The sequence below is a fragment of the Asparagus officinalis genome, chromosome 2 (assembly GCF_001876935.1).
Source record: "Asparagus officinalis chromosome 2, Aspof.V1, whole genome shotgun sequence".
Lineage (NCBI taxonomy): Eukaryota > Viridiplantae > Streptophyta > Magnoliopsida > Asparagales > Asparagaceae > Asparagus > Asparagus officinalis.
In genome coordinates this window covers 6,340,954-6,365,572 of record NC_033795.1, presented here as the reverse complement: position 1 = coordinate 6,365,572, position 24,619 = coordinate 6,340,954, and the positions used below count along the sequence as shown (strand labels likewise).

The following is a 24,619-nucleotide window of genomic DNA, read 5'->3' as shown; positions in this document are numbered from 1 at the left end:
AACCACCAACCAAAGACTTTGTTGGGAGTTGTCACCTGAAAGAGCATAGCCACACAATTGTCAAGTTGATTAACATTGTGTACTGTTCCCTTCTTTGGTGCTTTGCAGTCTTTGGCAAAATGTCCTTGCTTCCCATAATTGAACTCTTCTTGAAATCTTTCTTCTGAACATTCAGGTTCTTCGGATTATGATTCTTTTTTTTGTTAAAAAACTTCTTTTTTTAGAAGAATTGGTACCATTCTCAGAGTTAGTAGCTACCATGTTAGCAGACGCCTTCTGCTTAGCTAGGAGCTCATTCTTTGTACGAGTCCGAATCTCGTCATTGATCCGAATGAACCTCTTCAAATCAGATAAAGTCACTTGTCTTTTCCTTCTTCGGATGTCCGTGGAGATCGACATCCAAGATGGAGGAAGCTTGTCGACAATAGCACAGAAATAAAGGTTTGACAAAGACTGATCTTTTCATCCTTCAGCTTCATAACAAGCTTTTCGAGTTCTTTAACTTGACGCAAAACCTAAGTGTCATCTTCAAACTTGAAGTCCAGAAATTTGTCAATGAGGTGAGACTTGGAAAGCTTCTCCTCATCCTTGTATTGCTCCTCCAGAGCATTTCAGATTTCCTTTGCGGATGACTTGTTGGTGTAAGCATCTGCCAGATGATCAGTCAGACAGTTAAGAAGATAACTCCTGCAGAAATGATCATCTTTATCCCAAGAGGCTTCAGACTCTGAGTCTTCTTCAAAGTCAGGTTTCTCCTCAGAAATCACATAGTAGATTTTTAGGAGTTGCATTCCAAAAATCACTTTTCGACGCCATGCGTTAAAGTTAGATCCATCAAAGTTTTCTAACTTGAGACAGTCCACTCCAAGAGTCCTCGCAGGATCCATTAGTAGATCTGAAATATTGCTTTAAGATTATTGGAAATTGAGGTTGAATCTGGAATTGAACAGTGAAGGATGATGTGCTGTTATTTTAAAAAATTTTAATTAACTGGTGTGCGTTTGTGAAATGCTGTGCTTAAAGTAATATTTGGCCTACTCCAGTGCAAGGATCCCAAGGCCAAACTGCTTTCAGGAACAGCAGTGCAATACTCTGGTGTGCACCAACCCAGTATTGTCAAGATCTCCTCGATCTATAAGACCTTTCGGTCTAGGCAAAAGATCTCCTCGATCTCTGAACCTTACGGTTCAAAACCTTTCGGTTTAAGACAAGTTCCTGTGGGCACAAGTTCCTGTAGCAGCAGCACAACAGCAACAACGTCGGGATCGACGTTCGTATTCTAACACGCGGCGTTCGTGTTCCACGCTCGCGAGAGGATTTTCAGCTTGCAACCAAGAGCTGCCCAAGGACGCTATTTATAGGCCTCTAAGGCCAGCTCAAGAGTCACAAGCAATTAATGTGACTGTTATAATTCTTAATGACAATTAAGATTGTAACATCAATGCATTAAATTGCTCTTAATGCTGTTATAACCGCTGCATGCATTAACTCCTGAATACGAGGCAATCAATGGACGCGTTGCTACGAAACGTGAGGGTCACGTCTCAACAAATCAGACGAACCTCGTTTGACAAACGAACATCGTCAAACATGCGAATCTCGTATGACAGACGAACCTCGTCGAACAAGCGAACATAGTCAAGCAGGCGAACCTCGTATGACATACGAACCTCGTCGATTGAGCGAACCTCGTCAAGCAGGAACTTATGAGGGATAAATTCAAATAAAACACTTCTCGGCTTGTCAAGCCTCGAACAAGGGACATTTTGAAATACCAAAACATAAACTTTCCACTAGGCTACTAAGCATTTATGAAAAGTACTTGTAGTTAATATATATATATAGTTTGAAAACTCATTTTGGAAAGCAGTTTTGACCAAAAAATCCAACAGTTATTAAATGATGTCGCAGAGACATCTTGTTGCATACAGTTTTGTTGGATTTTCAGTATCCAATTATTGTATGTTAATTGTAATATATTATGCTTTTTATTCAGTTTGAGGAAATGGAATGGATTTTTTTGGCTAATCAAGCAGGCTGCTATATAGATTGTCAATATATCAATCATGGAATTTATGTGAATTTAGCATGATAAATTTAAAAAAAATGGCTCCATTAGCCTAAGATAAATACATACACAAGGGATCAAACATGGGTCTAAATCAAAAAATCTGAAGGCAAATTGTATCAGAGTTAACTCACCTGTCTCCTTGTTGAAGATGATAATGACGAACAATGGCAATTTCTTGAATTGACATCCAGTTACTCTTCTCATTCATTGTTCTCAGAGACTCATCTTGAAAAATTGTCCAACTTAAGAATGATGCTTAGTCCATAAAAATCCCTCCTTGATTCAAACAATTGTCATAAGAACTCCTCAACCTCTGTCATGATTCTCTTAAGACCTCTCAACACAAAATGGATGTGTTCAGTAAGCATAGAACTCGAATCACCCGAATGAAACACTTCAACCTTATTCTTCGTTTCAATCCAACTGCATCCTGGATTCTTCGTCGTCCCTTCTCTCTTCATTTCCATCCTCACTCTCGCAGCCTCATCCTTGAACCCCATCTCGCCGTAAAATTTCAGAACTTGCAGGTAGCTGCCACTCTCTTTCGGCTTCAACTTGAGCAATTTATCAGCCGTAAAATTTCAGAACTTGCAGGTAGCTGCCACTCTCTTTCGGCTTCAACTTGAGCAATTTATCAGCTACAACTTCTCCAATTTCCAAACATCGATAATTTCTGCACGCGCTTAACAAACAAAGCCAAATACTTTCATCAGGCTCCGTGGGGATTCTAAGAGTGAAAGAATAGGCTTCATTCAACTTCCCTGCACGAGCCAATAAGTCCACCATATTCGCATAATGTTCCATTTTAGGAACAATTCTATAGCGCACGTTCATCGATTCGAAGATTTTGTGCCCTTCTTCTATTGAGCCTGAATGGCTACAAGATGATAGTAAGGAGAGGAAAGTAGTATCATCCGGCAGTATCTCTGACTTCTCCATTTCTTCGAACAATTCAATTGCCTTTGTACAGTGACCGTGAGACCCGTAACCTGAAATCATTGTATTCCAAGAAATGATGTTCCTAATCTGCATCTTTTCAAAGATAATTTGTGCATAATTCAAGCATCCACACTTCATGTACATATCAAGAAGAGCATTTTCGACGAGGTTATCACATAGTATCCCATTCCTTACTTGGTAACCATGAATCATTTTCCCTTTCTCTAGGGCTGCAAATGAGGAAACTGAAGCAAGTACACTGGTTACAGATATTTGATCAGGAACTAGACCAAGCCCTGTTATTTCAGAGAAAGTGCTGACAGTTTCATCGAGAAGGCCATTTCGACTGTAACCTGAGACCATCGAATTCAAAACTACAAGATTCTTATAAGGCAAGAAAGAGAAGGTTCTGCCTGCCAATTGCGGTAACCCTAATTTTGAATACATGTCTATAAGAGCACTACCAACTAATTGGTCGTCATTCGTGCCAATTTTGATCGCATGACAATGAATCTGGCACCCAAGTTCTAAGAATTCCAAACCAGTGCAGGCTGCTACCGTGCTTGCGATGATTGTTGCATCTAGTGACAACTCTTCAGCCCTCATTTGATTGAATAAATCCAGGGCTTGATCAAAATTCTGATTTTGACAACAGCCCACAATCATAGAACCCCAAGTTACAAGATCCCTATCCTTAGTTGAAGCAAAAAGTGCAGTAGCACTTTCTAAAGTACCACTCTTCATATACATAGTTATCAAAGAACTTTGGACAACAGCCATGTTTAAAAAAACAGGTCTTTTTATCAAATCTCCATGGATTCTTCTCCCAAGTTCCCAGAAACCAGTTAAGCTGCTAGCAGAGAGCATGTTGGTTACCGTAATGGAGTCAGGTAGGATCCCATTTAATCTCATTTGGTTATAAACATCTAAAGCTTTATACACAAGACCTCTACTAGTATACACTGAGGCAATTGCATTCCAAAGCTCAATTCTTTTGTACGTGATGCCATAAAAGACCCTTTCAGCATCATCAACGAATCCTAATTTCCCGTACATCACTACTAAAGAACTAGAAACGTAAGGATGCAACTCCAAGCCCATCTTCACAACACAACAATGAACCCGTTGACCAAAATCAGCAGCCTCACCAATCAAACAAGCCATTAGAACACTCGACACAGTTGCTGATTCTACCACAAAATGCTCAAATCTCATTTGAGCAAACAACTCCAAGCTTCTCTCCCACATATTATGTCGGTAAAAGCCAACAATCATTGCATTCCACATTGAAATACTCTTGTCAAAAGAACCGTTAAACACTTTGAAAGCTCTCACAGTATCTCCACATTTCGAGTACATATCAATCAATGCTGTAACCAAATATGGGTCAACTTCCAGCCCGTTTGTAACACCAGAAGCATGAGCTTGTTTTCCATGATCTAGACTCAAATGCCCGTCACTAGTGGCCTTTAGAAGAATCGTTAGCGAATGCCCATCGGGCTTAAAGCCCGATAATTGCATTTCACGGAGCAAGAAGAGAGCTTTGTGCGGTCGGCTACACTGAAAGTACCCGTTGAGCATGGAGTTCCATATGGTGGAATCTCTATGTTGCAATTGAGCAAACACTTGGTGGGCATCAAGAGGGGAGTGGCATTTGAAGTAGAGGCTGATGAGGGAGCTGGCAATGAATGGGTCAGATTGGAGGCCCATTTGGAGAGTAATGGCATGGGTTTTTTGGCCATTTAGTAGGTCTTGAGTGATTGCAAAGTTTTTGATGAGTGAAGGGATTGTGAATTTGGTCAAGGTTTTGTGATGTGTTGTTCTTGTTGTTGCTGTTGTGAAGGGGAAAATGTGAGTCAAAAGTATATAGGGGTTGATGGGTATGGTATTAACGCGTAGAGATTTGGATGCAGTTTGCATTTGATGGTTTACAAGGGTCTTTAGTTTACAGAGTGAGGAGTTCTATGTACAGAGACGTAGAAAATCAAAATAAAATAGTGAAACCGGGATGATATGAGATGAGCTTGTTTTGTAGATGAAGCTAGTCCTAAAAATATTTGATTTTAGGAAACTACTAATAATTGTTCTCAGAAAATCATTATAAATTTGTTTCTTCTAAGTTGTCATCAATAAGCTTAAAGCTTGTTATGGTTTTTTTTTGATACTTTGACAAATGAATAAAGAAAGAAGTAGGTAGTCTATGGTCAATACACATCCTATCAGAACCGATCACATGCGGCGAGTTAGAGGGGCAAAGTGACAACTTTGCCCTCCTACTTTGCTCATCGATGCGCAACCGGTTTTTATAGAAACACTACTCGTAGTAGCAGTCTATTTTAGCTCTTATAAATTTAAATGGATGGAAGTCATTCGTTCACTAGCTTTTTTATTTATTAATTTTACGTTGACATTATTGTTAGCATGGGGCGTGCATCAAAATACAAATATCAAAGATAGCATTAATATATAGCACAAATCACAAAACATAATAAAAAAATTAAAAACACTAATGGACAAATGCTTATATCCACTTATTAAGATTATTCTAGCTTTACTCTGCATATTTGTCCGGAACAGAAACCAGTCGTTAACAATTGTATCAGAGTAAACGTAGCTTGTAGTACTTTTCCAGTTTTCATGATACCTCTTTGAAATCTATAACTTTCAACCATCATCCTACTTAAGGAATCAGTAGTGGTTTTATCACATATAATCACTTCTATCGTTTCTCGATTGTTTCTTTGCACAATTCCAATCTTAATAAAATTAAATAAAAAAAAGTTCACACCTTTCTATTTTTTATTTCTTTTACATAAAGAACAGCAGTCACTCTTCTTACATAGGGACGGTCTCCAGTGTACCTCAATTGTTTCTTTGAACTACCAACCTTTACAATTAAAAAAAACAAAAAAAAAGGAACAGAAAATAATAAATAAATAAAAACAAAACAAAAAAAAACAAAAATTTCAAGCATTTTCTCCTTCCCTGCTTCATGTATGATAGCATAACACTCTTTTTAAACATTGCAAGGTCTTTCCGTCACCAGTTAATGCAAAATGTATAGTGTACTGGCCCAAATTTGGGACCTTCACCCGGTTTTTACTTTCACACTTCTTCAACCTACAATATAAAAAACCAATAAAATCAATAACAATGTTCCACATTTTTCACACCTCAGAGAAAAAGTAAAACGGATAGGAAAGTAAAAAAGATAAAAAAAGAAAATGCAAATGTTTATTTAAGCATTAAGAAAGATCAAACCAAATGGAAAATGCTAGGTGTATTACAAGAGTTACACTACTCCTGTACTACTGGAGTACTACTAGACAGAAATAAGTGGGGTTCATAACAACTCGTAAATTTTTTCTTTGCAGTTTATAAGAAAAGGTCCCACTTTTTAGTGTGTAGCAGTAGAAGAGTTGTATAACTCTTGTGTACAGTTATCACTGCTCAAACCAAATAAAAAGGAACCCGTATTAACATCAAAGAGTTACAGGCCAAATATATTAACTCCTAATACCCTCCTCATAACATTGTTATAGTGTAAAACTAGCTTGAAGATTTGCACCTTATTATATCTAACTTAAGTTTCTAAGAACACATAAATCAACCATTTAAGAGCTAGCACCAAATATCAAGCAAAGGCAAGCATAGGAAAGAAAGCCCCTCTGTCAAAACACAGGAATCTAGTTGGCTAGAGTTATGCTACTATAAATAACTTGAAACGAAGGTGTTGAAAAGCAAATTAGTTGTCCAGGAAAAGCTTGTGAGAAGCTGGTATTGGAAAGAATTTTTCATTTGCTTATCGTTATATGAACATTATATAATCAACCATGTTTCTTCTTCGCGATACTGATATGCAGTCACCAACTGCGTAAACGAAATCTACAAAACACTGTCTCTAAACCATGATTTTAAGCGCTATTCAATTGTTACACCTATTAACTACAAAGAAGGATATCGTACCAAATATTAATTCAGACTAGTTGTTCAAGGCATGATATCAGCAATCCAAATATGATAATCCTTATCTCAAAGATGAATGTGGACTAAGAAAACAAATGCATAATCAATATTTGAAACTAAATAGAAGGACAAAAACCTGAGGGAGCCTCATCAACTCCAGAACAGCTTTCTTGGGAGTCAATTCATTATCAATAATCCGAGCAACTGCAGTCAAGACTGGCATCTTAACATGGTATTTCTCAGCCAGCGCAATAACAGCCCCAGCAGTCGAAACTCCTTCAGCAACCTAAGTCAAAAGATCAATTATTAAAAATCTATTGCTGAATGCTTACAAGAGCACATAGAAAGGATTACGCAAGAACCTGACTCATAGAACTCAGTATATCCTCAAGCTTCTCTCCAGAACCAAGACGCAATCCTACAGTTCTATTTCGAGAAAGACTCACAAAACATGTAAGCATAATGTCGCCAGAACCTGATAAACCAGTAAGTGTTGTTGGTTTTGCTCCCATCTTCACATGAAAATAAAAAGGTCAGATACTGGAAATATAGACAGATATGATTAACATTACAAGATGTTTCAATGCACAAACATGTTAAGATAGTAAGTTACTTTTGTTGCCAGCCATCTTATTTCCGAACAACCTTGAGCAACAAGAGCTGCCATACAATTATTTCCGAGATTCATTCCCTCCACAATACCAGCTGCTATAGCAAGCACATTTTTCAATGCGCCAGTTATTTCGACTCCTGTGACATCACTGAGATATCATAGGCACACAGTAAGAAGTAATGGTTTCAAATTTAAGCGTATACCGAAGGAACCAACAGAAGTCGAGGGAAAATTTAGGAACACAAGAAAACAGAGGCGGAGACAGAAACATAAAATAACTATAGAAAGCAAAACATGCCTGATCTTCCTAGGAAATTGACAAGGAGGAGAATATTATCTAACCTTGATGAGCTTATCCTCAGATGTGGGGAAGCTAATAGTTCTTGTGCTATAGCTGCTAGTTTTTTATCTTTTGATGCAACCACCATTGCTGCAGAGTTACAATTTATGTGTTAGAAACCTTTCCTTGCTTCTAAAGAGGGAAGAACTTGTAGCCATAAACTGGCTGAGGTTGCAGACTCGACTCATATCCAACTAGTAGATAGGTAGGATAAAATAGATTCAGAAGTATGCAGCATGGTAATATATTTTTAAACCCATAATTCTTTTTAACTTGCATGTCCTTTGGGCCCATCATACATAGTTTAGTAACTCAAATAATAATCATATGAAAATAAATTGTGAAGATTAAATGAACCTGTTGGCAATTTATTCATCAACTCCAATGCAAAGGAGGGCCCTGACAGCACAGTAAAAGGCTGACGATGATTTCCCAGCGCTTGTGGAATAATTTGAGACATCATCCTTAAGGTATTTAGCTCCAAGCCTTTACTAAGAGATATGAATGGCAATTTTGGGTCAACATGCTGGGAAATGTCTTGAAGAAAAGATGAACTGAACTGCCACAAAATAAACGAAGTTAGTACTTTTGTTTGAGGCTGGTACACTAAATTTCCAGATTCAGGAAGCTATTTATGGCCTTTTACTTCTAAATATTGCTCAAATATTATCTGAAACTATCAAGATTTAGGTATGTTATATAGGATTACCTGCACAGGAACAGCATGAAAGCAAAAATCAGCTCCTATTAAAGCATCTGATGCATTGGTTGTGGCGACAATATTTTCAGGAAGCTTATGTCTAGGAAAGTATTTGCTGCGGTGAAACATATAAAAGAAAAATTAATAACTCCAATATATAATTTTCTAACTAGTTTCAACAGCATTGTAATCATGGAACCAATAATAGACTTTCTAGATAAAATTGCACTGGAAAAAACTGATCAGCATTTTCCAAAGGATTCTCCACCCTTAGCTTTTTGTTAACGATGGGTTTTCAAACGCCTCCACTGGCATAAGTGTGTGCATGGATGGGTGGGTGAACAAATGAGCAGGTGTGACATGCACGAGTGTAAGTGTGCATGCGATGACAGAAAGAAAATTGTCCATCACTCATCTGTTTCTAACTGGTATAGAAGAATTTCATCATAAAGACTAAAAAAAATTCAGTAAAATGGAAAGAAACAGCTATTGTGTTTTACCAATTAAAATGAATCTCATTAATGTCACGGCAAACATTGACGTCCCTGACAAGCATAGAGACCTCCATATCAGCTTTCTTACTTGCAATATGTGCTGCCATTGCCGTACCAAAAGATCCACCACCAAGAACAACAACCTAGTACGACAAATACAGCACAACCAAATTCACCAATTCAATAAGAGATGCATATAAAATCAAAATTTGCATGTTAGTTATCTTAAAACATGGATATTATGGCTTGCCATATAAACTTTATGGATGAAAAGGGAAAATGAAAGGAAAATCTTTTTTTTAATACAAAGGGCGGATAACTCAGTGTGTAGACTCTCAGGCTGATCTTAGATTATGAGAATCTTATAACATTCATATTTACTCCAGGAACTGTCTGTCCTTAATCATGAAAATGCAATTGAAACCGTGTTAGCATTATAAGTTGTTGAGAAACTACGCAAATTCCCTTTTTACCAGATTTATGAGAAAGCGAAATAAATGCGCAAATAAGAGGACGCGCAAATTTAATGTGCTTCGGCACAAAATTGTCTACGTTCACGGGTTGCTGCTGATCTTTCACTAAGGGGAGAAAAATTTACAATCACTCTCACAAATACTCACAACCCAAATTTTACTCTGAGATCTTTCACTAAGGGGAGAAAAATTTACAATCACTCTCACAAATACTCACAACCCAAATTTTACTCTGAAAAATTGCTCTCAATTTTTCTCACTATACAATCACTCTCACAAATACTCACAACCCAAATTTTACTCTGAAAAATTGCTCTCAATTTTTCTCACTGAGTACTCTTCTCTCAGCCTCTCTTTCTCTCTTGCTAAATAAGATTCAGAAGCTGATTTGATGAGGGCTAAGGAGAGAGGGGTAGGGGTTTTATAGCCTAAGTACTCTTCCTGCCATTTGACAAAGGCATCGTCCTTTCCTTCCCTCTTTCAAAAAAAACGGCCACCAAAAGCCAATCACCGAAAGCTTCCCTCCCTTTTTGACTAACAATCTCTCACTTGGACACTGATCTCAATCTGTCTTCACATCTCAATCTATGCAGCAGTTCTTCCCCAGTCTTGATACTATTATAGGCCAACTGAAGCTGAACACAGCTTCAGTTTGTTAGTAGTCACCATCTTTATCAGCATGTCTGTCGGATTTTGAGCTCCACTGAACTTTTCAAGTTTCAAAATGTCATCTTCCAGAAGTGACCGGATAAAATGATACCGCATCTATATGTGCTTCGTTCTGGAATGAAAAGATGGATTCTTCGCTAGATGAATAGCAGTTTGACTGTCGCAATATAAGACATTGTCTTCTTGTTTCTTGCCTAACTCATCCAAGAAACTTTGAAGCCAAATTATTTCCTTGCTGGCTTCTGTAACAGCGACATATTCTGTTTCAGTTGTGGAGAAAGCAACTACCTTCTGCAGTTGAGAAACCCAACTAACCGTAGTACCTCCTAGAGTATAGACATACCCTGTAGTGCTCTTTCTGACAACAACATTTCCTGCTAAATCAGCATCCACATAACCTGTTAGTATTGTATCTCCACATTTGAAACAAAATGCTTTACCTGTGGTGCCCCGTAGCTATATGAGGATCCATTTGACTGCTTCCTAATGTACCTTGCCCGGATCATTCATGTACCTGTTAACAATTCTCATTGCTTGAGCAATATCTAATCTTGTACAAACCATGACATACATCAGACTTCCAATTGTTGAGGCGTACGAGACATTCGCCATGTGTGCACGCTCTTTCTCTGTCTTTGATGACTGCACTTTGGAAAGTCTAAAATGAACACCTAAAGGTGTACTCACTGGTTTAGCATCTTGCATATTGAACCTGAAGAGTACTTTGTTGATGTACTCAGCATGTGATAACATCAAAATCCCAAACTTCGTGTCTCTCTTGATTCTCATTCCAAGAATCTGTTTTGTAGGGCCAAGATCTTTCATTGCGAACTGTTTTAATAATTTTTGCTTTAAATTTATAATCTCTTACAGATCTGAGCCTGCAACGAACATGTCATCAACGTATAATAATAAAATAATAAAGCTATTGAGATAGCAGCAATGATCTGTTTGGCATCTAGTGAAACCGTTGTTGCCCATAAAGCTGTCAAACTTATTGTACTACTGTCTGGGAGCTTGTTTTAATCCATACAAGCTCTTCTTCAAACGACATACTAGATTTTTCTTGCCTGCCTTTATGAAGCCTTCTGGTTGCTACATATAGATCTGCTCCTCCAAATCGCCATGAAGGAAAGCTGTTTTTACATCTAACTGCTCAAGATGTAAATTCTCAGCAACTATAATTTTTAACACCAGTTTGATTATAGTCAATTTCACGATCGAAGAGAAAATTTCATTGTAGTCAATACATTCTTTTTGCTGAAAGCCTTTGACAACCAATCTTGCCTTGTAGCGCTTGTTCCCATCATGCTCTTCTTTGATCCTGTAAATCCAATTGTTATGAAGAGCTTTATTACCTGGTGGTAATTCAGCTAAGTCCCACGTCTGATTTGACATAAGCGAGTTCATATCATCTTACATAGCAGACTCACACTTGACTGAATCCTCCACCTGCATTGCTTCATCATAACACTCTGATTCACCACTGTCAATCAGCAACAAGTAGTGCAAACTGCAAAGAAGGCGAATAACGATGGGTTGGCTTAGAAATTCTGGAGGAGCGTCTCACTTCTGACATGCTTGGTTCTTCTTGAACTACTTCAGGACTAGTCTGAACATCATTTTCAGAAATCTCCTCAAATTCAGCAAATTCCTTTATTTTAGCTTTTGTACTGAAACTACTTGATTCTGCAGTTGATCTGTTTTTGTACATCACATTCTCATTAAATATGACATCTCTGCTTCTGATGATCTTTCGATTTTTATAATCCTAAAATCGGTAACCAAACTCATCACCATCATAACCAACAAAAACACATTTGTTAGATTTTGCATCAAGTTCATTTCTTTCAACAGAATCTATGTGTACATAAGAGATACAACCAAAAATTCTTAAATGCGAAAGGTTTACCTCTTTTCTGCTCCAAGCTTCTTCCGGTATTCCACTATCCAAGGGAACTGAGGACCCACGGTTGATTATGTAGGCTGCGGTATTAATAGCTTCAGCCCATAGGAACTTAGGCAAACCGGCATGTATCATCATGCTTCTGGCACGTTCATTCAAAGTTCTGTTCATGCGCTCCGCAACGCCATTCTACTGCGGTGTCATGGGAATTATTTTTTCCATCTTGATCCTGTTGTTTGCGTAAAATTCTTTAAATCTACTATCTTTGTACTCTCCTTCATTGTCTGACCTCAACCGCTTTATCTTCAAACCAATTTTATTTTTCACTATGACCTTCCATTTTCTGAAGGTATCAAAGACTTCAGATTTTTTTCTTCAGAAAATAGACCCACACCTTCATTGTAGAATCATCAATGAAGGTGATATAGTACAGTGAGCCTGTAAGGGAAGGAACCGAAGATGGCCCCCATACGTCAGTATGAACCAATTCTAACTTTTCTGTCTTGGGTGTCTTGCTAATCTTTGTAAAACTGACTTTTTTCTATTTGTAAAAAATATAATCCTTGTATAGGCCGATATCTACATTCTTTAGATCCGACAACATCCCTTTTGACAGAAGTGTCTTCATCCTTTTTTCGCTTATGTGGCCAAGCCTTTGGTGCCTATAGGTTTAATTTTTCATCTGTATTTGTTACTGCAATAATATTCTCTAAATTAGAGGTTACATAGAGAGTACCACTTTTCTTACCTCGAGCAATGACGTGTGCTCCTTTGATAATCTTTCATTCATGATCTGAGAATGTTGTACAATAACCCTCTCCATCAAGCTGTCCCACAGAGATCAAATTTTTTTAAGGCTATGCATATGTCTCACTCCTTATAGCTTCCATGTGGTCTGATTTGACAATTTTAGTCGGGTGTCTCCCTTGCCAATGATCTTCAAGGTTTCATTATTTGGTAGATGTACCTTTTCAAAATCACCGCTAACGTAGTTATCCATGATTTCTCGACATGGGGTGGAATGGAAGGATGCGCCTGAATCAAGAATCCATGATTCAATCAGACTATTGATATTTAGAATCATAACATCACCTCCTTTCTCGGTCACGTTGGCAGACTCTTGTGCACCGGTATTTTTCTTCAGTGCCCGACACTCCCTCTTAAAATGACCCTTCTTGTCACAATTGTAGCACTTAAAATCTTTTTTTCCCGATCTAGATTAGCTCCTAGATTTTGATCTGCCGTGATTTGAACTTCTTTCCGAAGTTCTTCCCCTAGACTCTGTATGTAAGGCTGAGGAGGTTGAAGCTTCACCCGATTCTCTCCGTTGAATTTCTTCACTGAGAACCAAATCACGAACATCATCAAATTTCAACTTGTTGCTTCCTGACGAGCTACTCACAGCTGTGACAGTAGCATTCCAACTTTCTGATAGGGAAGAAAAAAATATTAATGCTCGTACTTCTTCATCAAATTCAATCCTAACTGAACTAAACTGAGTTGTGGCAATGTTAAGTTCATTGAGATGTAGAGCTACTGATGCGCCTTCTGTCATTCGCAAATTGAATAGCCGTCTCATCAAGTGAACTATGTTTGAGGCGAAGGGCTTCTCATACATGCTACAGAGAGCCGCCATAAAACCCGTCGTGGCCTTTTTCTTTGCTATGTTGAAAGCAACGTTGCGAGATAACGTCATTCGGATAACTTCAAGGGTTTGTCTGTCGAGGAGAGCCCACTCTTCATCCTTCATGTTATCCGGTTTTTTTCTGAGAGAGGTTGATACAGCTTCTTTTGGTACAAATAATCTTCTATCCGCATATTTCAAAAGCCAAAATCTGCACCATCGAACTTCTTAATTTTCATCTTCCTTTCGTCTGCAGTCATCGTCCCACTCGAATCTGACTTCCTCTGGATCGTTTCTGATAATTTCTACGAACCACCTATATTAAAACACCTCTGTCGACAAGTCAGTACCGCCAACAAAATTTCACTATTCACGAAATTCACTATTTATATGAATAGTAATCTCAAAAAAATTGACAATCGTCACAACCAGAGCTTTGATACCAGTTGCTGGGAAACTACACAAATTCCCTTTTTATGTTTGAGGCGGAAGGCTTCTCATACATATTTACGGGGCGCCATAGGTAAAACACTTTATTTCAAAGGTGGAGATACAATACTAAAAGGTTATGTGGATGCTAATTTAGCAGGAAATGTTGATGTAAAAAAGAGCACTACAAGGTATGTCTATACTCTAGGAGGTACTGCGGTGAGTTGAGTTTCTCAACTGCAGAAGATAGTTGCTCTCTTCATAACTAAAGCAGAATATGTTGTTACAAAAGCCAGCAAGAAAATGGTTTTGTTTCAAAGTTTCTTGGATGAGTTAGGCAAGAAACAAGAAGATAATGTCTTATGTTGCGACAGTCAAGGTGCTATTCATCTAGCGAAGAATCCGTCTTTTCATTCCAAAACGAAGCACATACAGATACGATATCATTTTATCCGATCACTTGTGGAAGATGGAATTTTAAAACTTGAAAAGATCAGTGAAGCTCAAAATCCGACAGACATGCTGACAAAGACGGTGATTACTGACAAACTGAAGCTGTGTTCAGCTTCAGTTAGCCTGCAATAGTATCAAGATTGGGGAAGAGTTGCTGCATAGATCGATATGTGAAGACAGATTAAAATCAGTGTCCAAGTGGGAGATTGTTAGTCAAAAAGGGAGGGAAGCTTTTGGTGATTGGCTTTCGATGGCCGTTTTTTTTAAAAGAGGGAAGGAAAGGACGATGCGTTTGTCAAATGGCAGGAAGAGTACTTAGGCTATAAAATCCCTACCCCTCTCTCCTTAACCCATCATCAAATCAGCTTCTGAATCTTATTTAGTAAGAGAGAAAGAGAGGCTGAGAGAAGAGTACTTAGTGAGAAAAATTGAGAGCAATTTTTCAGAGTGAAATTTGGGTTGTGAGTATTTGTGAGAGTGATTGTAAATTTTTCTCCCCTTAGTGAAAGGTCATCAGCAGCACGTGAATGTAGACAATTTTGTACCGAACCACGTTAAATTTGCGCATCCTCTTATTTGCGCATTTATTTTGCTTTCTCATAAATCCGGTAAAAAGGGAATTTGCGTAGTTTCCCAACATAAGGTTCATTCTTTACATTGACACAATGAAGGTGAACTCTTTTGCCAAATTCCCAAAAATAAAACTTGATGTTCCAGCAGCTCCAAGGTTTAGATAAAGCCTTCTACTATTCCGATATTGCAAAAGCTAGTTAAGTAGTCATTTACTTATTTGAGGAAGGACACTCAAAAATGGAAAAAACCCCAAGAATATCAACTTAGTAAAGTGCATGAGAAACACATTTCTTACCAAATTTCAGCTTTTTAAGTTCAGGCAGAAAGAACAACAAAGTTAAGTCTTTGGGGGTATCTAATCGTCAAATTAGCGTCAATGTGAAACCTTTGGGCTATCAAATTGTCAAATCCAGATATCAAAGTTCAAAAATAATGGAAAATTTAGGGTATTAAAGTGCAGACAACCCTAACCCCAAAACTAAAAATGCTACCTTTTTGGTTCGCTCGAGTACATCAGTCTTCGCCTTGGACCGCCAGGACCGGGACCACCGAACGAGCTTCTCCCATGCGATCCTCACCGCCCGTCGCCGGTCCCTTCCTCCCTCTCTAGCAGCAGTAACAGCACTAGGGCTATGGCTAGGGTTAGGGTTAGGGTTAGAAATAGGGTTGTCGTCGACAGGAACTTCAGGCTCTAGGGTTCCAGCGGAGCAAGGGCAAGGCCAAGAAGAGATCGAAATCGAGAGCACCGATCGATTCGATTGGAGATTGAGATTGTTTCTAGCTGAAGGAGAGAGGACTCGTTGGGATTTTGAAGGAGGGAAGCGAGTGCAGAGGAACGACTGGTCTGAGGCTGAGATAATCGAAGCGGCCATTTTTGCTCTCTCTCTCTCTCTCTCTCTCTCTCTCTCAACTCTCGAGCTGCTCTGAGAATTTTATCCCTTTCTCAAAGCGCGGGCTTGTGGTGAGCAAGGGGAGCGCGTGGGTCCCTAATCGCCCATTTTTGTAATATAAATAATATATATGTACCCACAGGACTAGGCTTATTTTCACTTTGGTGCCTCCCAGCTTATTCTTGTTTGCACTTTGTTACCCTAAATTATTATAATTCAGGCTCTTAGCTGTGAATCTCATTTCACTTTGATACCATGTCATTAGATTTATTTTCTTCTTTTTCTCTTTTTCGTTAGATCTTTTTCGCTTTTACTCTCTTCACTGTCATAGCAATCGAGAAAAAATGGAGCTACAAACTTAATATGGGACAGAAGTATCTAAGTGAAATGAAAACGAAACAAAGTGTTAAGAAGTATATTGGGATAATAAAGTGAAAATGGCTGCACTTTGGGGTTTCATGGTGAAAATAAGCTTTCATGGGGGTTTCTTTACAGATATACCCCCAAGGCTAGTGTATTTGCAAATATAGTCCTCAAATGTGTATATTTGAAGTAGCATGCTTCTTGCAATTACCCCATGAGCTATGGGTGCGAAGTAAAAAATTCCTACGACGTGAAAGCTGCAGAACAAAACACGTGTCCTTATTATGCCTCAATTCCCAGAGCAGGATCCAATTCTCGCTCACACTGCTCTATATATAACCCTAACCAAAACAACGACAATGTTGTTAAAATTGATCCCCATTTCAATCAGTTGCTAGCCCCTCTGCGATCTGGGTTTGCTTCAAAATCCAATCTTTCCAAGTGAAACCCCGATATCCAACGTGGGTTTTCTTCAAAATGCGAGCTTTTTGAGTAAAAAACTAGACTTTTCCAGGGTTTTTTTTTCATTATAATTGACTGTGATTATCGAGTAATTATTATATATAACGGTCAAGATGAGAGGAAACTTGTGGTTTTCAATCTGGGCTTTGCTTTTATGGGGTTCTTGTTTGGGGAGATTTGTGGTTGAGAAGAATAGCTTGAAGGTGACGTCGCCGGAGTCGTTGAGAGGCGTTTATGAATGTGCAATTGGGAATTTTGGGATTCCTCAATATGGAGGAACCATGATTGGGGTTGTAATGTACCCGATATCGAATAGGAATGGCTGCAAGAGATTCGATGAGGTCGGCATTTCGTTCAAATCGAAGGCTGGAGGGTTTCCTACCTTTGTTTTGGTTGATAGAGGAGGTGAGATTTTTTATTATTGAGTTGAGTTAATAGTATTTGATGCATGTTTGTTTATTTTGGCTGTTAATTGTTCATGAATAGAAGTAATGCATGTTGGTCTTTATCTTTCGATTATTCCTTAATTTAATTTCTTGCTATCGTAAACTGTTGTGATAATTAACCACAAAAAACAGAAAATAGAGAGACAATCACAAACACACAATATTTACGTGATTCGATCAAATTGATCTACGTCCACGGCAAGAGAGGAGTTTCACTATATTCAATCTCTCAATACAATGCACATACAAAATTTAAGAGGACTCTCTTTTTGTGTAGCTCTCACTCTCCGGTTCTGAAACGCACAGAGAGTTTAAGAGAGAATGAGATCTCACATAAATCCAACAGGGGGCCACCTTAATATTACCTCTCTTTACCCGAAGTGACATCAATAACAACGACCTCCCTTTCACAAAATTTCTTCGGCATCAGCCGCAATTGTTGAAAGATCTTTGAGAAGTGAGGGTGACTTGACAGCGACCTCCCTCCCCTTTCAAAAAACAAAATAGGCCCCGGTCATTTGGCCAAATTCAAGCCAATATCAACAATCTCCACATTAGATTGAATTTTCAAACATCAAGAAATTGAATATTCATCATGAACACAGCTAACGTGAGAGTTCACTTCATAATAGAACAAGTGAAACTCGACCCCCTCTTGCAAACAATGCTCCAAACGGGGCCATCTAACAAGTGCGAATGCCTCCCAAATTCAAGCGACCCCCTCTTGCAAACAATGCTCCAAACGGGGCCATCTAACAAGTGCGAATGCCTCCCAAATTCAAGTAGTGCTTGAACTTGAAGGTCGGGATCGGTTTGGTCAACATGTCAGCTGGATTGTCTGCAGTACCAATCTTTTTCATCGTGATGTTTCTTTCAGCAGTTGCCTCACGAATGTAATGATATCTGACATCAATATACTTTGTCCTCTCATGATGTGCTGAGTTTTTGCTTAGATGGATTGCGTTCTGATTGTCACAAAATATAACTAGTCCAAGCTCCCTTATGAGAGTTCTCAACCAAATAGCCTCTTTTACTGCTTCTGTTGCTGCCATGTATTTCGCCTCTGTAGTAGACAAAGCAACTGTCAATTGTAGAGTTGATCTCCAACTAATAGCTGAGCCAGAAAGAGTAAACAAATAACCAGTTAAAGATCTTCTTTTATCGAGATCACCTGCATAGTTAGAATCCACAAAACCTACAATTGAGATTCCTAAAGTACCGCTATCAAAAACTAAACCCAAATCTGAGGTACCCCTGAGATACCGAAGGATCCACTTAACTGCTTCCCAGTGTGCCTTCCCTGGTTGAGCCATGTATCTGCTCACTACAGTGATTGCCTGGGCAATATCTGGATGAGTGCAAATCATAGCATACATAATGCTACCAACTGCATTAGAGTATGAAATTTGGGACATCTCCTTCTTCTTGTTCTCACTTGTAGGTGATTCTGAAGCCGAAAGCCTAAAGTGCGGAGCTAAAGGAGTTGTAACGGGCTTGGCCCTCTTCATCCCAAAGCGTTCAAGCACCTTTTCAATATAACTCTTTTGTGAGAGATATAATGTTCCAGCTTTCCTGTCCCTCCCGATCTCCATACCTAAGATCTTCTTTGCTGCACCAAGATCTTTCATCTCAAACTCATCACTGAGTTGTTTCTTCAAAATAAGAATCTACGACATGTTCTTAGAAGCAATAAACATGTCATCGACATATAATAGAAGATAAATAAAAGAATCATCTCCTAGATGAATATAGTACACACAACTATCATAAGTACTTCTTGAGTACCCATGACTAAGCATAAAATTATCATACCTCTTGTATCACTGTCTGGGAGATTGCTTCAGACTATTTAAAGATTTTTTCAATCTGCAAACTTGATCTTCTTTACCTTCTACGAAGTATCCCTCTAGCTGAGCTATGTAGATAGTCTTCTCAAGTTCGCCATGCAAAAATACAGTCTTCACATCAAGCTGCTCAAGCTCCAAATCAAATAGAGCAACCATGGCAAGCAATACACGGATGGAGGTATGTTTCACAACTGGAGAAAACACTTCATCATAGTCAATTCCCTCCTTTTGTCTATAACCCTTAGCCACCAACCGTGCTTTAAATCTAGCAGCTTTAACCCCTGGGATCCCTTCTTTCTTCTTAAAAATCCACTTGCATCTAATTGTCCTTTTACCCTTAGGTAATTGCACCAAATCCCAAGTCTGGTTCTTACAAAGTGACTCGAGTTCTTCTGTCATAGCCGTGACCCAACGTTCAGATTCTCCGCATGAGACAGCTTCAGTAAAGTTTGATGGCTCTTGAATACACATCTCTTCAGCTGTCGTGAGAGCATACGTCACTAATTTAGCATGTGTAAATATTTGAGGAGGTCTGATCTGTCTCCTCTCTCTGCCAGTGGCTATGGATTAAGGTTCTTCAGTCTCAGCATCATCATCATCTGAGCCTGAATCATGTTGCTCTTCTATAACTGTAGGAGCAATTTTTATAGATGACTTTTTAGAAGTCTCTCCCTCGAACTCCACCTGAAGCTCCACCTTATCCATGGTCTTTTCTACATTTCCTGTAGACTCAACAGAAACTTTCCCATGATCAAACATATATCTTTCATTAAAAGTAACATCTCTACTAATAATGAATTTAGGAGAATCAGGTTCAAGACTCCACAAACGATAGCCTTTAACGCCATCAGCATAACCAATAAATATGTATTTCTTAGCTCTAGGCTCAAGCTTACCCTCTCTAACATGATAGTAAGCGGGACATCCAAATACCTTTAAATTTGAATAGTCATTTGGTTTACCTGACCATACCTTATTTGGAGTCTTGTGTTCAATGGCGGCAGAAGGAGACCGGTTTACCAAGTAACAAGCTGTGTTAACAGCTTCAGCCCAGAAGTCTTTATCCAACTCAGAGTTTGAGAGCATACACCTAGTTTTTTCCGTCAACGTTCTATTCATGCGTTCTGCCACCCCGTTTTGCTGAGGAGTATGCCTGACCGTGTGATGTCGTACGATCCCAGAATTTGAGCAGAACTGATTGAACTCACCACTGCAGAACTCTAGGCCATTATCTGTTCGGAGACGTTTAATCTTCTTTTCAGTTTGATTCTCAACAAGTACTTTCCACTTCTTGAAAGTTTCGAACACCTCGCTTTTGCGTCTGAGAAAGTAAACCCAAACTTTTTTAGAAAAATCATTAATAAACGTTAGAAAATAAAGAGCACCACCTTTGGATAGAACCTGAGCAGGTCTCCACAAATCTGAATGGATGTAGTCGAGAGTGTCCTTCGTCGTATATGAGCCAGTCGAGAAGCTGACCCGAGTTTGCTTCCTAAACACACAATGCTCACAGAAATCCAGTGATGATGTATGGTCACCACAGAGTAAGCCACGTTTACTCAAAATAGTCATCCACTTCTCACTCATGTGGCCTAAGCGCATGTGCTACAACTGAGTAGTGTCCCTATTAGCATCAGAGGACACACCTGCAGAGCCTGTCACTGTACTGCCTTTGAGAACATAAAGACTGTTCACCTTACTACCTTTCATCACAACCAATAAACCCTTAGAAACTCTAAGAGCTCCACCTCCACCACTGTAAGAACATGCAATAGAATCCAAAGAACTCAAAGAAATCAGATTTTTCTTTAAGTCCGGGATGTGTCTCACATTTGATAAAGTTCTCACAATCCCATCGTGACACCGGATGCGAACTGTACCAATGCTAACTGTCTTGCAAACTGCATTTTTACCGATCAAAATTAATCCACCACTTATAGATCTGTAAGTAGTAAACCAATCTTTATTTGGACACATATGATAAGACGCACCCGTATCCAAGATTCATTCTCTATCGGTTCATTCAAGGGACAAACTGTAAGAACCGTCTCAATAACAACGGTAGTATCAGCCTTTGCCATATTAGCTGAATCTGAGGTTTCACCACGCTGGTTGTCTTTCTTCTTTAGAGCATAGCATTCTGACTTGTAATGCCCTTTCTTATGACAGTAGAAACACTCCACAAGTTTCTTGTTTTGTGCTGACTTGGACTTTGAACGATTTCTGGATTGTCCTTTATCACCCTCTCTGATCTTCGTTCTACATCTGGCTAGCAGACCATCAGCCTGCCTATCGGTACCTCTCCCATTCAACTTTGTTCTTAACTCAGCAGAATTCAAAGAGGCTTTCACATCCTCAAGACTTATGGATTCTCTTCCATACAATATAGAGTTAACAAAGTTTTCATAAGAGTCAGGCAAGTAACACAATACAATGAGAGCCTAGTCTTCATCATCAAGCTTTAGATCCAGGTTTTTCATATCCATGATAATTTTATTAAATTCATCAAGGTGTTCATGAATGGGTGTACCTTCCTTCATCTTCAATGTGTATAGTCGCTGCTTCAGGTATAATCTCGTAGTAAGAGATTTCTTCAAGTAGAGACTTTCGAGCTTTGACCACAGCCCCGTTGTCGTTTCCTCATCGGCAACTTCACGAAGCACATTGTCGGATAGTAACAATTGCAAGGCATTGTGAGCCTTTTCGTCCATCTCTTCGATCTCGGCACTAGTCATATCTTCTGGGTATTTCCCATTAATAGCTTTAATCGTGCCTTCACGTCGCAACAAAGCCTTCATCTTTATCCTCGATAGGCTAAAATTATTCTGGCCATCGAAGATCGACACCGAGAACTTCACAGAAGCCATTTTTGGAGGATTGAAAGCTGTCCTAAAATCGAGAAGCTCTGATACCAGTTTGTTGGGATAATCAAACACAAAACCAGAAAAATAGAAAGACAATCACAAACACACAATATTTACGTGATTTGATCAAATTGATCTACGTCCACGGCAAGAGGAGGAGTTTCACTATATTCAATCTCTCAATACAACGCACCTACAAAATATAAGAGGACTCTTTTTTTTGTGTAGCTCTCACTCTCCGGTTCTAAAATGCACAGAGAGTTTAAGAGAGAATGAGATCTCACATAAATCCAACAGGGTATCACCTTGATATTACCTCTCTTTACGAAGTGACATCAATGACAACGACCTCCCTTTCACAAAATTTCTTCGGCATCGGCCGCAATTGTTGAAAGATCTTTGAGAAGAGAAGTGAGGGTGACTTGACAGCGACCTCCCTCCCCTTTCAGCCGCAATTGTTGAAAGATCTTTGAGAAGAGAAGTGAGGGTGACTTGACAGCGACCTCCCTCCCCTTTCAAAAAACAAAATAGGCCCCTCTTTGAGAAGAGAAGTGAGGGTGACTTGACAGCGACCTCCCTCCCCTTTCAAAAAACAAAATAGGCCCCGATCATTTGAAGAAATTCAAGCCAATATCAACATAAACATGTATATGTTCTGTTAGAGTATCCTTCTGCTTTGGTGATTTTTGTGTTTGGCAAATTAGTAGTGATAACTAAGCCACAAATCCCAAACTATTTGCACTACTAGAAACAAAAGTGCGGGGTCCTCAATGACTTATCAACTTTTTATAGCAATTCAAGAGGAAGGACCCCACAATTTTCGATCGAATTTGTAGTCTAGTTAGTATTACGCTTGACAAATTTTGATTATATATTATCTTCTGGATAAGTTATTCATCTTTTGTTGCTAACTCGCGAAAATTGTATAATGCACAAAAGCAATGCATATAGACTCTGCACACATGCACACACACGTGCACACCCAACATGTACTTGAACAATGTCTTGTTAACAAGATCACATAGAAGGCCTGCTTGTAAACCAAGTCCTTTTGAGTAATATTCTTTTTTTGTTTTCAGACTGTTTTTTCACAACAAAGGCATGGAATGCACAAAATGCTGGAGCTGCTGCTATCCTCGTTGCTGATAACAAAATCGAGCCTTTGATCACAATGGACACTCCCGAAGATAATGGAGGAGCCGAGCAGCTCCCAAACATCACAATTCCTTCAGCACTTATCAGCAAAGGCTTTGGTGATAGCCTTAAGAAAATTCTAGAAGACGGAAATATGGTTAATGTTAACTTAGACTGGAGAGAATCTCTACCTCACCCCGATGATCGAGTAGAGTATGAATTTTGGACAAACAGCAATGATGAATGTGGCCCCAAATGTGATAGCCAAATTGATTTTGTAAAGAACTTCAAAGGAATAGCACAAGTACTTGAGCAAAAGGGTTATACACAATTTACTCCTCATTACATTACTTGGTATTGTCCTGAAGCTTTTGCTCTGAGCAAGCAGTGCAAATCTCAATGCATCAACAATGGAAGATATTGTGCTCCAGATCCTGAACAGGATTTCACTAAAGGGTATGATGGGAAAGATGTTGTGGTTCAGAATTTACGTCAGGTTTGCTTGTTTAAGGTCGCTAACGAAAGCAGAAAGCCTTGGCTTTGGTGGGATTATGTGGCTGATTTTTCAATTAGATGCCCGATGAAAGATAAGAAGTACACACCGGAATGTTCTGAAGAAGTAATGAGGTCATTGGGTGAGTTTGTAACAGTGGTTAATTGCTGATAGACCCCCTTGGACTATCAACCAATTGCAGATAGTACCTGAAGTTCTATTGTTATGCATAGACCTCCCCGAGTAAGAAATTTTGACTCTTTTTACCCTCATAGAAATAGAAATTTGTTATTCTACATATAGGCCTCCTGAGGCTAAAAGAGTCATAAAATTTGACTCAGGGATCTATCGGCAACAATAAAACTACAGGGGCTCTCTCTGCAATTTGGCGACAGCACAAGGGGTTTTTTTTCTGCACTTAACCCTTGTAATAATATTGTGTGTTTCTATGTCGATGTTCAATCATTTGACTCATCTTTCTAAGCACTTCTCTATGTTTTTATGACAGAAAGGATCTCATTCTAAAGTTTAATTAAAACTTTTCTACAGGGGTCGATCTCGAGAAAATAAATCACTGTATTGGGAACATTGAAGCAGACAGTGAGAATCCAGTGCTTAAAGCCGAACAGGATGCACAGGTAATATAAGTTATGTGATCGCTCTCTTTTTCTTTTCTTTTTTAAATTGTTCTCGTATACAAATGCTTACTTGATCAATCCTTTCGGACCTGCAATTAATAGATTGGTAAAGGTGAACGTGGGGATGTAACCATATTGCCCACTCTTGTCATTAACAATAGACAGTACAGAGGTGTGTGCTTATTATCTTGTTTGCAGAAATTGGTTTGTAAAGCATACAGAGCATTTTGTG

At 38.9% G+C, this 24,619-nt stretch overlaps 3 protein-coding genes across 4 annotated transcripts in view; 1 reads left to right on the top strand and 2 right to left on the bottom strand.

The window, feature by feature from the left end:
* Positions 2,079 to 5,033, bottom strand: LOC109830059 (pentatricopeptide repeat-containing protein At2g40720). Of its 2 annotated transcripts, none has more exons than XM_020397214.1 (2): positions 2,650 to 5,033; positions 2,079 to 2,582 (listed from the first exon to the last, which is right to left on the bottom strand). In XM_020397214.1, exons 1-2 carry the CDS (start codon positions 4,928 to 4,930, stop codon positions 2,365 to 2,367), a joined length of 2,499 nt encoding a protein of 832 aa, XP_020252803.1. In that variant the 5' UTR covers positions 4,931 to 5,033; the 3' UTR covers positions 2,079 to 2,364. The 2 variants fall into 2 exon arrangements, with proteins under 2 accessions (XP_020252803.1, XP_020252804.1); XM_020397215.1 differs by having other exon boundaries at positions 2,079 to 2,635; positions 2,703 to 5,033.
* LOC109830058 (glycerol-3-phosphate dehydrogenase [NAD(+)], chloroplastic) lies at positions 5,782 to 16,197 on the bottom strand. The gene is made up of 9 exons (XM_020397213.1): positions 15,742 to 16,197; positions 9,130 to 9,266; positions 8,639 to 8,744; positions 8,287 to 8,488; positions 7,932 to 8,019; positions 7,590 to 7,737; positions 7,339 to 7,488; positions 7,113 to 7,262; positions 5,782 to 6,130 (listed from the first exon to the last, which is right to left on the bottom strand). The coding sequence occupies exons 1-9, from the start codon at positions 16,120 to 16,122 to the stop codon at positions 6,116 to 6,118; spliced, it is 1,377 nt and encodes a 458-aa protein (XP_020252802.1). The 5' UTR covers positions 16,123 to 16,197; the 3' UTR covers positions 5,782 to 6,115.
* Positions 16,839 to 24,619, top strand: part of LOC109829370 (vacuolar-sorting receptor 1-like) — a 10,708-nt gene continuing 2,927 nt past the window's right edge. Inside the window, exons 1-4 of the mRNA XM_020396496.1 lie at positions 16,839 to 17,370; positions 23,202 to 23,891; positions 24,299 to 24,387; positions 24,490 to 24,560. Coding sequence (XP_020252085.1) covers positions 17,079 to 17,370; positions 23,202 to 23,891; positions 24,299 to 24,387; positions 24,490 to 24,560 — 1,142 coding nt within the window. The 5' untranslated portion in view covers positions 16,839 to 17,078. The remainder of the gene's footprint in view (positions 17,371 to 23,201; positions 23,892 to 24,298; positions 24,388 to 24,489; positions 24,561 to 24,619) is intronic.

Excerpts from the sequence above, each read along its gene's own strand:
- LOC109830058 (XM_020397213.1), bottom strand. The coding sequence starts at position 16,122 with ATGGCCGCTTCGATTATCTCAGCCTCAGACCAGTCGTTCCTCTGCACT. Across the intron at positions 7,738-7,931 it reads CTGAGGATAAGCTCATCAAG|TGATGTCACAGGAGTCGAAA; the intron begins GTTAGATAATAT and ends ATGATATCTCAG. Across the intron at positions 7,263-7,338 it reads TACTGAGTTCTATGAGTCAG|GTTGCTGAAGGAGTTTCGAC; the intron begins GTTCTTGCGTAA and ends CTTTTGACTTAG.
- LOC109830059 (XM_020397214.1), bottom strand. The coding sequence starts at position 4,930 with ATGCAAACTGCATCCAAATCTCTACGCGTTAATACCATACCCATCAAC. Across the intron at positions 2,583-2,649 it reads CTACCTGCAAGTTCTGAAAT|TTTACGGCGAGATGGGGTTC; the intron begins TTTACGGCTGAT and ends AAGTTCTGAAAT.